The 15,695-nt window shown below is 40.6% G+C and overlaps 1 protein-coding gene across 5 annotated transcripts in view; it reads left to right on the top strand.

The window, feature by feature from the left end:
• baiap2a (BAR/IMD domain containing adaptor protein 2a) overlaps window positions 1-15,695 on the top strand; it is a 48,359-nt gene that overhangs the window by 12,204 nt on the left and 20,460 nt on the right. For all 5 annotated transcript variants that reach the window (XM_068335900.1, XM_068335902.1, XM_068335899.1 and 2 more), the window contains exons 2-3: window positions 3,382-3,457; window positions 6,344-6,430. In XM_068335900.1, the coding sequence (XP_068192001.1) occupies window positions 3,382-3,457; window positions 6,344-6,430 (163 nt within the window). The remainder of the gene's footprint in view (window positions 1-3,381; window positions 3,458-6,343; window positions 6,431-15,695) is intronic.

Genomic DNA, 15,695 nt, shown 5'->3' with positions numbered 1-15,695 from the left:
TTAGGTTTTGAACACACTCACATGACCCCCATCCTCATCAATGAGATGTGTGAAGAAGCAATAAGGAATAAATATTTCCTGAGCAAGGTCCTGAGGGATGTGTTAGTCTCTTATCTTCCCCGAGGCAGAGGCGGAAGATACCTTTTTATACGAGTGCTTTGTGTGTTTGCAGATGGGATTTTCCCCAATTATGTTCCATCTAAGTAAAGGGAGCCGATTTGAACGTTAGCTGTTATAGTAGTTTGCTTTGCACTCTCAGCCATCTCTCCCAGGTAGCACTGGAACAAGTTTATGCAAAACAATGAGCTGAGACAATGTCCTCTGAACTGCAATCGGCTGTATGTTTACTTGGAATAACCTGTTCTCTTTGTTTGAGTTTCTCTACGGTTACGTAGTGGTGAGGATCTGGCAAAAAATACAGAAAATACAAAAATCGTTTTAAAGACTTGTGTTCGCTCTGGAATATGTGTTTGCTCCTTTTTGTCTTCTTGGTGTGGGAGAGTCAAATGGCTGAAGACAAAGTACGATCAGGGGGATTCACAAATATTTGTATGAAGATTAGTAACTGATAATTTTTTTATTTTTTTTTTCAGTATCCTGTTTCTGATTCTTTTTATTTATTCATGCACCTGAAGTGTTCCCGAGTATTTTGGAGCTGATATGTAGGAGACCTGCTCTGTGTCCATTTTGCTTGAGTAGCTCCGGTTAGCGTCAGGGAATTTAACGGGGAGAACAGTGACCTTTGAGCTCACCCAGCCGATGGACACGGACCTTTGAGCAAAATCATCGTCTGTTTGTTAATGCTTGTCTGATGTGAAACATAGGCCTTAATGCAGGGCAAAGTTCTATCATCTTAGTGGGTTGGTAGCTCTCCAAAAAATGAGAAATCATCTGAACAATCAGAGCTGCATTGTATTAGTCATTATATAATCAAGAAAATAAAGTGCAGATCAATCACAAATGAAACAATTCTTGATTACAGCCATAGAAATAACCTATTCTATAATACATATGTGAACATCTTCACTATATCATATATGTTAATCTTAAAGGAACAGGAAAGTCTAAATGAACCAGGTGTGTATTTGAATTACATAATTAAATAAAAGTTTTGGTGGCATTATTATTTTTTTATGAACAATGGGGACCTTGGCCAAACAAATATATCACAAGATACGATGCGCTCCATGACAGTGGAAGTGAACGCAATCGTAGACATCACGGTGAATCCATATCAACGCCGTTTTATAAATATACAGCAAGCGACAACATAACAAGCCAACATTATCACACTCATCTATCAAGAAATCATCTCAAGTCATGTCATCATCATCAGATTCGGAAGAGGAGTTCGCTGTGAACCCAGCTGGGGGTGTAATCCCCTATAATCACGACCCGAGGTTATAACTGCATTATAACGGCGAACTATACAAGCCACTATATGATACCAAATCAAGTAGATAACCCCGCAAAATCTGAGGTAATTGGTGTAAATTAGTAACAAGCCCTGGGGGGAAAAAAAATCAATTGACCTGTCTATCACTTTTGATATTGTTTACTTTTCGCGAGTACCATAATCGCTTGATAATCTTGTCATAAAAACATTTATGCAATACCTCCAGTAGCTACAGACATGAATTAATTATCCACTAAGACTTGGGAATTCGTAATAAATACTATGGGTTGTCTGAAAATGATCTTACCTTCAAATCTCTTTCAAAATCATCCGTGGTGAAGTGTTCATGGCAGATTCTTGGATCTTTGGTCATTTTGACCCTGTTTATCCTTGCTCTCCATTGCTCTCCAATCTTTTAAGAAGGTACTTTGAAGAAAGATAGGTTCTTATCTTTGTGTGTAACTCCTGTGGTGTTGGAATAACCATTCACCTCACAAGTAACCATGATTTTGTCAGAAGTATCACTTCTTTGATCATATTGTGCTGTAATGGCCGCCCTGACTGACTGGTGTCGTCGATGACGCCGCTGAGCAGATTTTAAGGTGTCCTGACACCAGGGATGGTGCAAGAGATCAGGAAAAAAATTAATTATTTTATCATAATGATAAACAAAATATATATTAATTTTCAATGAGTTTCTTATACCTTTAGGCACTGAGGGAACAGATTTCATGCTAAGCTATAGAATAGGTAAAACTATGTCTTTTACTGTTGCAGTTGTTCGGGACTGACAACTTCACAATTTTCGCATAATACATGACTGTTTTTTTTGTAACAGCTTGAGATGCAAGTAATAGCTGAGTGTAGTAAAATAGTTACTATTTGTAATGAGAGTATCAGTGGTTTATGTCTCATTGGTATTTCTACTGTAGGTGGGTTATTCTGCACTCAAGCCACTTGAACTTGACCCTTGACGGGATAAACGCACCACAGGGACCACATGCCTGCTCGCAGACATATCCAAAACGTCTCTTATTGAAAAAATAAAAAATAAATAAGGAAGCAGCAGGATGAAGGTGAAGGTAAAAAAAAAAAAAAAAGCTGAAGTATGACTGCATGAGATTATCATCTGATTTTCAGGAAGAGCTGCTGGGGTTGTTTCAGGTTGACACTGGTGGCACCCTGCTGTATTACTCTTCTAGCCAGAAATAGATTATTTAGTTTGCTCCTGCACTATTGATGCCTTGCATGTGGGGCTGCTGCTGCAGCAGTGTTATGGTTGTCTGTCCCTTGGCTCTCCCTAACTAGCTGACTGGGGACCAGCTAATTGGAGGAAGGCCTGGAGGTGTACAGGGGGGTGGAAGGGGGAGGAGAGGTAGAACAGAGGTTTAGGAAACAATGGTGGGTGGGGGGGTAGTCAGGCATCAGGCATTGTCTGCCTTTACACTGACTGTGCCTGCCGTGTAGTATGTAATGTACCTACCGCTATCCTGTGTATTGTTAATGGAAAGAAGGTGTTACAGGACTGCTTTAAAGAAAGATGCAGAAGTAATGCAGGGCATGACTCAAACTTATTGAATGTTTGCTCTATTTCTTATTTTGATCTTACAGGAATGAACAGTTAATTTAAGCAGTTGTGAGAAAATAAAAACGCATTGTGTTCAGATTGTGATGTTTTTACTCCCATCATTGGGCTCAGTGGGAGTGGCACCTCTGCAACACCTTGAAGTCAGGTTTGATATCCTGATCCGATGCAGTGTTTGACCAGTTTGAAAATAAACCAGCTGTACAGGCTGTATTCCACTTTGACAACTTCCTGCTCTGTGGACAGGAACAAGACAACCACATAGGAGTTTTGTTAGTGTTGTTGAAGCAGAATTGAGCGAGAGAATCAATTGAGTGATGTGGTCTTTCTTCTCTGCCCATGACCCCATTTCCATGGTAAGTGAAACCACCACTTCCCTTCTATCTGTTTTCTTTTTCAGACCATCATGGAGCAGTTCAACCCCTGCTTACGGAACTTTGTTGCCATGGGGAAGAACTATGAGAAGGCCCTCGCCAGTAAGTCCTTTTTTTTCTGTTTATTTTCTCTGTGCTTTTCTTGCAAGTTTAGGCACATAGCCAAATCAGCACTCTCTTGGTATCATTCTCCTTTCTTCTCTTTCTCGCTGTATCTATCTACCTACCTTTGTCCAACTAAAGGATGATATTTATCCATTGTCAAAGGGGTAGGCCTTATCATGTGGTGCACAGCCTCTGGCACGGTTTGTATACTATAGGGGACATGTATTCAGAGACACAAAAGGCTCTTAATCTGAAACAGAGGTGAGGACAGTCCGGTGGCAGCAGCAGAAATCACAAAAGAATACGGTTTGAAATAAGTTTTTAAGGATTTTTATGTATTTCAATTTCTCTCTTTCACAGTAACAGAAGTCCATTTTCCCTGAAAATGCTCCTCTATCTCAACACAAAGCAAAGCCCCTCTCCTCTTAAAATCCACCTGCAGTAATGCGGAAATTGCCAGAGCTTCTAGTCTCCCCAAGAAGACTGTGTCTCTTTCCCGTAACACACAATTCCTAATCCCAGTGTCAGTGTAGGTAAGAGACAGACTGGTAGAGGCTCATTGAGCCATTAAAGACCCACTTTGCAGGATTGCCTTGGCTCATGGTACTAAGACGTTCTGATGTACAGGGGGCGGGGGTTGAGAATACATTTCCACCCATATGGTGCAATCACTAAAATTATTCAATACCAAGGATGCAGAAAGGGCTTCATGGCCTGGCCTGCTACATTTGAATATAAGTATATTTTCCAGGTTTTGCATCACAGCAGTGAATCATAGATGCTACAGTTCAGTGACTCCAACTGCCAACCAGCCACAGCCTGGAACTTGTTAGACTAGTTCCTAATTCCCCGACAGCATAATGAGGACGCTAATAGGTGCAGAAAAAGGATGTTGTTGATTTAAGTATGTGTGAAAATGAAAGAGTGATCAGCAAGTAGCTCTTTAAAGAGCTCCTCTCAAACTGGTTCCCTCCCCAGCCACAAAAAGATCTGGTAATCCTCTCTGCCGTCTGTCTCTGTGAGCCCCTCACCACAGATTTCATTAGACAAAAGTAATGTATCCCATAGATCCAGCTTATCTACTTGTCCACCCTTTAGCTGTGCACACACACGCACGCACACACACACACACACACACACACACACACACACAAATGTTTATTTGATATAATGAAAATAAGTGGTAGGTGATGTTTGGGAGGGACTGTTTTCTCAGGTGTTCCCTCAGAGAGAGAGGAAGGTGGAAACACATCTCATCCTCTCCCTTTGACACGTCTGTAATTGGAATTAACATTAGCATATGCCCCTCATCCTTGGAGCAAAGCCTCGAGGCATCCATCCTGGGAGACTTCATCTGTTGGGGGAATGCATCTGTATGGTAGAACTAGGTCGCTCCAGCGAGGCTATTGTTATAAATTTCTCACCTGGCAGCTGTCTGAGATGCAGAAGACCATCTGTCACATGGAAGAATGTTGATTCACTTCCAAAGTACACACATTTTTCAACTCAAAAAGGATGAATTGCACGACATAAGGCATGCTAAGTTTTCTCTAGTAAAACTTGATGGCTAGCAAGACAGCATTTGAAATAGTAGAGACGAAGGTGGAAATCGATCATGGTTACCAGGAGCATTCATTATTATAAGTGATAGATTTTTAAGGTAGTAAGAGATGGATAAGACTTAGCATTCATCATGAAAATCAATATTCATGCCATGGTCAGCAGTGTTTACCAGTGGTTGCCCTCCCATAATTTCATAAGAGAAGCTGGTGAAGTTTGATCGGTTGTTGTAAGAGAAGGAAAAGATATTTCTTATTTGACCTGTAAATATTTGATTTTATTTGTCCATTTTGTGGCTTATTAAAAAGAGGTCAGGAGAAGAAAAAAATCCTTCAACATAACTGGGAAGCCCAGACAAAAGTGATTAAAAGTTAATTGTGTTGTACATTTCCTATCCTAGAAAGGCTAAAGGCATACACAAAAAGAAGTTAACTTCAGCTCAACATTAATTCAGGCTCGTTTGCAGAGCAGAGGGAGATAAACCTTTGAGCAAAATCATCATTTAAATATTAAACATAATTCTTAAACACACCTGGGATCATAAAGCAGCTTTCCTTCTCATTTTAACACAAATCCAGAAATGAAATGCAACAAAAACACATTTTGATGCTTGTGTGACATCCCTGTAGAGCACAGATTATCTGTCAGGAAATAATTTCCTATTTGCGATCTACGTCTTAGAATGCCAACGAGATGATGTGGATTAATTACGTAGCAACCACAGGGCTGCTTGTTTTTTCGTGTTGAGAAGCTACTTGAAAAACATGTGAGAAGAAAACAGGATGTCAGTATTACCTGACTGGTATTTACACAGTTAAACTGTGGCCTGTCTTTTCCAAATGTTCTGACGCTCATTGTACTAGAATTATTGTAGTTTTTACTTACTTTACTACAATTGGTATTCACTACAATTTATACTTAAGATTTTTTTTTTTAATGTGTAATGTCTCCACATTTTGTGTGTCTTTGATTGAAAGTAACTCCTATTGTACCTTTCCAGCTAAATAAAGTATTCATGAAGTAGATGACATTAGCCCAAACTGCCCTTCAGAAAAATGAATCACACACGATGAGTCAGGCATGCTTTTTCAAAAATGAAATATCTACATATAATAGTAAAATGCTGACAAACTTCCTTTAAAGGAATAAATGAGTACTGTATTACCAAAATAATTACATTTTAGTAATACTCATTTAGTGTTGTTTATTAAGTTGGATTGTTGTCTTTCACACTATAGTATTGGTGTTTTTAATTAAGTAAAGGATCTAATATAACTTAGCCATCCTGTTTGCTTGTTTTTTTTTATTTATTTCCATCTCTAGATGTGACGTTTGCAGCCAAAGGCTACTTTGATGCTCTGGTCAGGATGGGTGAACTGGCCAGCGAGAGCCAAGGATCCAAAGATTTGGGTAAGTGACCGACAGACACTTGATGACCTCTGTCTTTCGCCAGTCACTCATTTCTCTACCTTCGCTCATACTGGTGTACATTTAATAAGCAGCATTGTTTTTTGTTGTACACCCAGCTGCACAAACCCTTTATGTATTGACAGCATCTTGTGCAGGAAATGCATTTAAATTCAAATGTTTTTCTGTGCACAGGAGGTGGCTTTTTTTTTTTTTACTCAACCATTTTAATCCAAAAGCAGTTAAGTGTTAGATTATTTCCTGGAGGAAGTAATTTTTCCAATTTGTGGGGCTCCTTGTGGTGAGAAGGATGTCATCAGAGAAGGAAATAGATGACGGTAATGAATGTACCGTCTGTGAGTGAGGCGGGAGTCTTTTCTTTACAACAGTATGGATGATTTTAGCGTGTTTTCAAACAAGATGTAATTTCATGTTGGAAAATCCTTTTTTGTGATTGGCAGAAGTTAGCCAATCAAAAATTGTTCAGCATTGTATTGATTCAGTGTGACTAATGTATCAAGACGAGCAGCAGCGTTGTGCGATGCTTGCATGTTCTTTTTTATGACAGAAAAGTGACAGTCCTTTCATACATTGTAGTGTCCTAGGTGGTCACAGAATGTGGCTGTGTTTGCAGTCAGCAGCCCTTGGGGAAATCATTTCCTACTTGAAGAGATTCCCTTTGCATTGATTTTGCCTTTCAACCACCTGATGAGGGTAGAAGTATCCATTAATGTGACGGGGGCTCTTGTTTCAGTGGTGTTGAGATCCAGTGTGGGTTTCCTCCAGCCCGGCCAACTGGGACTGACATGAAAGTGGTCTAAGGATGTTTTATTCAGTGAGCCTCTCTCACTCTCGCTGTTGCTCTCTCTTTCACTCCCCCCTTGTATGTGAGGTATCTCATTGATCCCAAAGTTTGCAGCAGCATCTCCACATTGATGCTCCACACCAGACATCATCAGCTAAGCTGGTGCAAAACAAAAGCATCAACGGTTTCTGACTTGCAGCACTTAAACATTGTGGCAACATGCTAACGGAAACCGGGATGCTCATTATAAATGTGTCCTGCTGGGTGCAGAAAATCACAGTTTTGAAAATCCTACATATATAGTACATGTTTGTGTGGGGAAGTATTATTTTACTTACAAGTTTTTCACAAGTGTGTATGACAGGCCTAAAAAACCTATTCTATTTCCAAGGAAGGAGGAAGATCTGCTGGATGAAATGACTCATCCATTGGGTTATCTTCTCTCTTTATATCTGGAAATTGTAAGTTTGTGATGTAGCTTGAGACTTTAACTTGGATGATCAAACTGATGAGTGTTGGTCTGTTCCTGCTGTGCTCAATTGTTCAGAAGACGTTAGTATAATTTGCCAGTTGAAGCCATCATGACATAGGAAAAGATTGATGTTTTTGTTTTTCCAGCCACCTGCTCCCCACCTTTGTGGTTGATTCCAGCGCTCTGACCTTTTGTCAGGCCATGGACTGGGGTCAGCCCAGAGTTTCCTGTTTATCTAGTGATGAAGTACAGAAATATCCAGTTTGGAGGAAAAGGGAGCACGAGAGGTGACTTCAGTAGATCACAGGTGTCTCCTGAAGCTGGCAGCGTGTCAAGCTGAGTTAAGCCTGTATATATATATACTATCAATGTCCAATTTGCTACTACACTTTTTGAACAATCTTGTACTAATTTTATCTTTCTTTAGATGGTGCCAATAAAATTGTGGCTCTCAATAACTATTTAAACATCGGTGGAGATTAGAAAGATAAAAATATTCATGCTTTATATTTGTTTGCTTTTTACCGTTTTTTAAAATTAGAATCAGTAATAACTGATTCCTGTCTCATGAACTTTAATTCCACCCAGGCTCTGTTGTAACATCCAGGTCAATGAGAGGACAAACTGGGTCTGAGATGTTGAAATTTCTCAGATCTGTATTTGATATCAAACTGAGGCAGCAAACTGAGTGATGGAGTGTGCTGCCAAATGAAATATTGAAGTTTATGAGAACCTGACCCCTACTTTTGGATTTATTACATGAGTGAATAGTTTCTTAATAATTTATGGTCTCAGTTGCTAGCTTCAAGTTTTTACAGTCCCTTACAGAGTAAAATAGAGCATGTGATAATCATCAGGTTCAAATCAGATCAGAACAGAGATGTTTCTGCTCCACAAATCTCCTCCTTTACTTAATATGATCAACTCTTGCTCCGGGATAAAAAGAAGGCAGCGTTTTTATGCCACCCTTGAGATTTCGAAACGTCTACAGACATCACAAGGGGTTTTCGGTCCAAATATCTGATCTCACTAGCTAAAGATGGACATCAGTGTAAACATCAGTGTACGCTTCTTGTTGATTGTGTTCCAGAACAGAACGTCCCATTTCCCATACTCGTAATCACATCAGTCATGGTCATGGCATCAAGATAATCTTTGATTGGTTGTTTATCTTAAAGAGATGGGGTTTTTTTCCCCATATTTGTGAGTGCTCACGCTTTCATATGAATTTGAGCTCTTTAAAGCCTGTTAACTCCACTGAGGCTCAGTGGGAGACGGGCTGCAAATGGTACCACCTACACACCTAAGAGGCGGCAGCTGCTCTCCATCTTTCTTCCTCCCTCCTCCTTTTTTCTCCTAATGTCTTTTACACACAAACAGACACGCACACATGTACGCTTTAAACAGGGATTTGAATTACCTTGTGAAATCATCCTCTCTTCTGCATTTTTTTTTTAATTCTAAACAAATCAACATACACCTCCTCCCGTGGAGAACTGTGTGTTCCCACTGGAGTCCACCCTGGTGAGTATGAGCTGCGTGTGCTCATGCTTTTCATACTTGCACGGTTGTGTGCATAAATCTCTTGTCGGCTCTTTGTGTTTATACAGTATGAGTGCTCTTTTAATCCACTTGTATTTATCTCCGCCCAATGAACCTCCCTCTCGTTCCCTCTTTTTCTCGTTCTCCCGCTAGCCCCACTACCCCCACGCACTCCCGCCCACAGATCCTCCTCCGGTTGGACTAATCATCGCCTGTCACTTTGCCACCCACACATGTGCATGCAAACTCACACACATCCACACAACTATCCCTATCTTTCCCTTTTCTCCCTCTGTTTCGACCATCAGTCCGCTCCTTGACTTTGTGACATGCGACTTTGGAATCTGATGAGTTTTACTGAGCAACTCAACGTCATTGTGTCTGTTCTTCTAGTCCTCAGTCCAAACAGAGAATTAATTCACAGTTCATAGCTTTTTAGTTTAGTATAATTCTCAGAGCTTGCTCATCTTGTTTATAACTAAGTCCAGGCAGTAAGCCAGTGTTACCATTTAGAAAAAAACTCTTCTTTATAGATACGCACTATAGCGATCCGTTTTTCTTTTATTTGCAGCCAACACAACCCAAGCAGCCTGATGTTAACGTGAAATAAAAACTGCACAGGTGGTTCGACTAATGGCCTTATCTTTATTCGCGTTCTGAATACAAACTTCCCCTGAGTTTTCTTCTCAAAACTGAAATGATTCCATTGTAATTCAGTATGACTCACTAGTTTCTTAAATTGTGTGCTAGCAAAGAGAACAGTAGCCACCTACTCGTGTCCAAGGTGAGGGCTGTTATCTCGCTGTGAATTTTGATTTGAATAGATGATCATCAGTGTATCTGTCTATGTTTAAAACTTGCAAACTAGTAGGAATTTATTATCATTGGACCACTTTAAATGAGAGATCATATGCACCATACGCTAAATAGAAATTGTGATTTTGGCCATGGACCCCTTTTGGACTAAGATGATCAGCCCTTGCTTTCGTATCATTAGGTGAAACAGAGTTGAGGGATACCAGGTGCTTGGCTGGCTCCCCACTGCTTTCCTACATAGATAATGTTTCACTATTGGAAGTTTACGATTACTGTGAAAATCAGCCATACTTTCAGCAAATATTCACAGCACAGATATAATAAAATATAAAACATAAAATGCGTGTTTTATATTTGCTATGGCTTTCTTCGTCCAGTCCTCTTGTTAAAAAGCAATCCTTGTTGAGCCATTTGATTAATTACTCTGTTTCCAACAGACTTGATCAGGAGTGGTAAGCGCTTACTCTCCAGCACATCAAATGTGTATCTGGCTTCTTATCATCATCTGTAACCCTTCCTAATTGCTGTATTCTAATAACACACATGTATGATTCAGCAGAAAGATATGCCTTTTGGGAAATTACAGGCATTAAAGGGGAAGAAAAAAATAGAGTCTTATTTAACCACATTCAATGGTTAGGCTGCTGTAGGGGAGAGGGCCAATAGGAAAGAAGAACCTTAAAGAAATTACCAGATGAAAAAGTGATCTCGCAGGGAAAATGAGGCTGCAGACTAATGAGCATAATTGTCTTTTTTAGGTTAATGATTAGGGAACGTAAGCATTAAATTTGTGATGATAAAAAGGCACCATCTAGAATGCTAAATGTCCATTTAATGTAGCACAGGTCAGAGGCGATGTTAACACTGACATGCTGTTTGTGAATGATCCCCCCGCAAGTAAATAAATTCAGTCCTCTTCCTCTATCTGTTAGCCGGCTGTCTGTCTGCCTTTAGTCTGGCCTACCTCTCTCCTCCTCCACCACCTGTCCCTGTTTAAATGAGAGCAGAAGAGCTCTTTTCTTAGCTCTGTACCACCATCCCAGGGGTCCCTGCCTTCCCTTGCTCTATTTCTGAGACACGCGCTGCATGATGGGAAACCAGTGGCCCCCACGCTCTTTATCACACATCACATTGCCCTTCATTTGTTCGTGGCAGTGACATGTGCTCAAGGTGAGCTTGAATACAGCTGGGATAGAGATGGACAGAGCTGCATGAACAACATTCACACTCGTGCATCAGCAGATGCACGAGAATGAACGACGCAATATTTTCTACGCTGGTTTGCAAAAAAAATGCAAAGCTCCACAGCAATGAATGTGAAACTGTACCTGCAGTTTAACCGGTATGTCCACATTTTGGCTAATATATATTTGCTGTGCATGCAAAAATGCATTTATTTCAAGCTATTACTGTATATTTAGAACTTGTTCATCCAGATTGGACAAGAAGCAAACTTTTGATAGAGCCTGTTGGACATTAGTTACATTAATAAGTGAACGCCTTCCCTTGTTCCTCTTGCTGCTTTGGTCTAACTGGCTATATCAAATAACAAATAAAGGGCTCAGTTTGGCTTTTAACTTGGCCCCTCCTTGACTCTCCATACCTCAACAGGTAGCTGCATGACTGCACTCTTGTCTTAGTGCCTCAACTCAAGCAAAAATGCCTCTGCTCAACAGCTTTGGAGAAAACCGTGCTATTGTGAGGGTGTGTACAAGTATCCCAGGGATTTAAACCCAACATGTTTTGAAACCTCCTGTCTGCCCAATTTCCCTTAAAGTAAAATCTGCTTCTCTTTCATGTTGAGCTTTTTTCCCCCAGGTAGTTCATGCATTTCAATGTTAAAACATTTGGTCACAAAAAACCCAAGAAGTATTCCACTCTTGATATGTCACATATAATCTATAATCTGTATATCCGAGTAGGAGTTTCTGCATTTTCAGTATATAGCACCAAACGTTATTTAAATGTACTTTCCAAAACAGGGTAGATCTAGACCAGGCATGAAAGCCATTTACGTTGGATTTCATAATCTGGCCCGCGAAACTTGTTTAAGCTGTATAATTAGCTTCATGAAATAAATGCAGTTGTAAAATAATTTTCACAATCATCCTTGCATATGTATGACGTGCTGACTGTTAAAGGGCAAAACTGTTTATATACTTGTTTTTGCTTGTCATTTGCATTAATACAAAGAAACACTCCATCTGCTACTCAGATGTCCCGCCTGTCAAATTTTAAAACTGCATGTGGCCCACCATCCAAAAACGTTTGCCCACCCCTGGTCTAGACCGACTCCGAATTCATCAGAGTCCCAGCGATCCCCGTGAGCAACCATGTGACAGAAAACTTTAGCAGTTCTCGATAAAAGCTGGGCAGCCTTCTGCCTTGACTAGATGGGGTGAGAAAGATCGATGGGGACATAAATGGAGGGTAGATAAAATAAAGAACAGGAACACTGACACATGCCACTACAATAACAGTAACAGATATTTAAATAGAAACATGACAGTTTGTCTTAGTCATAATTACTGTACTGCAGTAATGACACTGATAATAGTAATGATGATCTTCTTAATAGTGATTATTATGATTATAATGATGACGATGGTGTCAGTGAATTTTGACAAGGATTCTAGCAGAAGAGCCAGTCAAAAAGACTCTGGGAAGAAGTCAAGTTAGTAATAGGAATGAATGAGACTGGAGTGTATGGGGAAGGAGGGGAGCGATATGATCATTGGAAGTAATCCATCAATCTAAACTCAAAGCAGCATACCTAAATTCAAATCTAAGCCTTAATTATTACAAAGATTGCCTTTGGCCTCCAGTGCAAGTTTCCTTTGATTTTATTTTTTCCATGTAGCCTAAGATCTTGTTTGAATCAGAAGAATAAAGGGATATTTGACACATCACACATATCGCATTTAGATTGTAATGAAGAATTTGTGGAGCATTTGATGATCTCTGCAACTTGATAATAAAATAGCTTTACTGAGATATTCAGCTGCAGGGTAACATACAGCAGGATGAGACATATGCGCAGCAAAGCATTATTAGTGTATTTGTAGTAAGAAAGCAGCAATACTGAACTGATTCATTGTCCCCTCCTGAATGTGACTATTTTTCCAGTAGATTTAGTTTAATATGATTTATTTAACTTCAGTGACGCACCGGCGACGGGTCCAGAGCGTATCTCTCCTCTCGCCCATAGTCAGCTGGGATAGACTCCAGCAACCCCAGTGACCTGCAGAGCAGAAGAAGCAGGGGTAGACGAGGCGATCATGTTGACTACAAGAAAATCCGTCCTCTCTATTAGCTTCCAGCTAAAGGGACTACAGAATTTTCATTGTGTAGATTAATCCTTTAATTGCTTTAGTAGTATTGAAAAAACTACACTTCCCACGAGACTCTGAAGACCAGTTTGACACATTGGGTTTGTATTTCCACAGCTCAAAACAATTAAACTATTATGCTATCTTATGTAGAAATCCTCAGAAATCCTCCTTTGTTTATTACACCAGAGGGAAACCGCCGTGTTATGTTTTACCATTTCAGTGATTTTGCCTCTTTAATTCCATTTGAATTCCATTTGGCTATGTGTCGTCTCACCCACCATGTAATGTGCAGCATCCTCCAAGAGACTATTATTTTGCAAATGCACTGCGCCCCACATCTTTTCATTTTTCCCCACTCATGACCTAAATGCTGGACAAACTTATATGAGGTTAGTAGGTCGTGACAGCTGAGGTTTGCTTATGTTATTTATATCTTGTCACATATTTACCATTGCTTTCCTCCTACATTGTCCCCCAGAATCTACACAATGAGTTTATGGGATGGCTAAAATGTAAACGTGCGACCACCAAAATCTCAGCTATAATCTACATCTCACACATTTTCCCACTGCTGTTATTCTTCTTGTGACTGTGCATGTTAGGATGGAGTTACACACACACACACACACACACACACACACACACACACACACACACACACACACACACACACACATACTCCCCAGGTGTAAATGCTGATTCAGAGATAGCTGGTAGTAAGAGTGGTGATGTTTTGCGCAGCATTTTTTGAACACAACCATCACAGCTGCAACTTCTCCCATGGAAACGACCCTAGCGTTATCCCGCTTCCATGACAACACGTAGTGAATCCAGATTGACCTTCAGCAGTGATTCAGTGTCTCTCCATCCACCTCCATACCTCTCTCCTCCCTCCATCTCTGTCTCTCTTGTTCTCTCTGTTGCGAACTTCCACTCTTGAAATGTTTTCTTCCCCTGCACAGCCTGTATTCTTTTATTGTTTTTCCTTCATCTCTACCTGTGTGGGTGTAGCATCGCTTTTGTTATACAAGCATTCAATACAGCTACACTCTTCGATGATGTCATAATTTGGGGGGGGTGGTTTGCTCGTATGCAACCTGGTTATGTGTCCATGTGTCCGTCTCTGTGTTTTAAGTTACCAGGCTGTGTGTTGCTGAGCTGTAGGTGCAGCTCAACGCGAGCTCCCCTCCCCACAAATGAGTTGTTGTTTTCAGTCAGTGTCTCTCTCTGGGATGCAGGGAGGGTTGAGATGAGCCTGGAAGTCTTGATCCACTAATGACCGGCCTTTGAGGGTTTATTTACTGTGTATCTTTGTGTCGAAGAGCACACACTCTGTGTGCTCTTGTGCTTCTGTCACTATGGATATCAGCCCGTCTGCCGTGCCATGAGCTGCTATGCGGATATCCTCGTCGGCTTGACAACTCTTACTGAGTCTCACAGGTTGTGTCACAGGTTGCCTGCCAAGTATTTCTTGTACAAAATGATAATCTGCATCAATTGTCTACATTATTTTTTTTTCTAAATTATTAACTCTTGATTGAAAACCTCTCCGTGGATTGGCTATGAAGATTTCATCCCAATTTTCTGTTACTGTTGTTGTGTGATATTGAAGTTGCCATGGAAACTATTTGCATTTTCAAAGTGTGATTTCTTCCTCCCTCCCTCCTCTCTCTCTCTCTCTCTCTCTCTCTCTCTCTCTCTCTCTCTCTCTCTCTCTCTCTCTCTCTCTCTCTCTCTCTCTCTCTCTCTCTCTCTCTCTCTCTCCTTCCCACTGCATTGACATCATGCATTTATTGTAATGAGACTGCAAGATGAAGAAGAAATGTCTTGCAGATTCATTCATTATTTACCTTTCTGACTTGTTGCAAACACCCTGTCCCTGCCGCCTTTTACTTGGTCTGTGTGTGTGTGTGTGTGTGTGTGTGTGTGTGTGTGTGTGCGTGTGCGTGCACATGCATGTGTGTATGTGGTGGGGGTGGGGATACAAGGAATGGCTACTCATTTGTTAATTGATCTAGCTAGTTGAAGCTGCTAAAGGAGTGCCAGGGTTTTTAAGCCTTGAAGGACTGTGATCAGGGATGAGCATCTGTAAGCTGCTTAGCGAGCCTGCTGGGAGCTGACAGGATGCTCTGGCCTGCTTCTCTGCTCCTGTCAGGCTCAAGATCAGTGTGCATGTTGCATTACATGCAAAACGCCTCACAGTCTTGGGTATACAATTGTTGTAGGTGCAAAACTCATCTGTAGTCTATTGTTTAGTGGAAACATCGCTCTAAGTATAATTCATTACATGCTTATTACATT

This window comes from Antennarius striatus, chromosome 16 (genome assembly GCF_040054535.1).
Source record: "Antennarius striatus isolate MH-2024 chromosome 16, ASM4005453v1, whole genome shotgun sequence".
In the NCBI taxonomy this organism is placed as follows: Eukaryota; Metazoa; Chordata; class Actinopteri; order Lophiiformes; family Antennariidae; genus Antennarius; species Antennarius striatus.
This window is presented reverse-complemented; position numbering and strand designations above follow the sequence as displayed.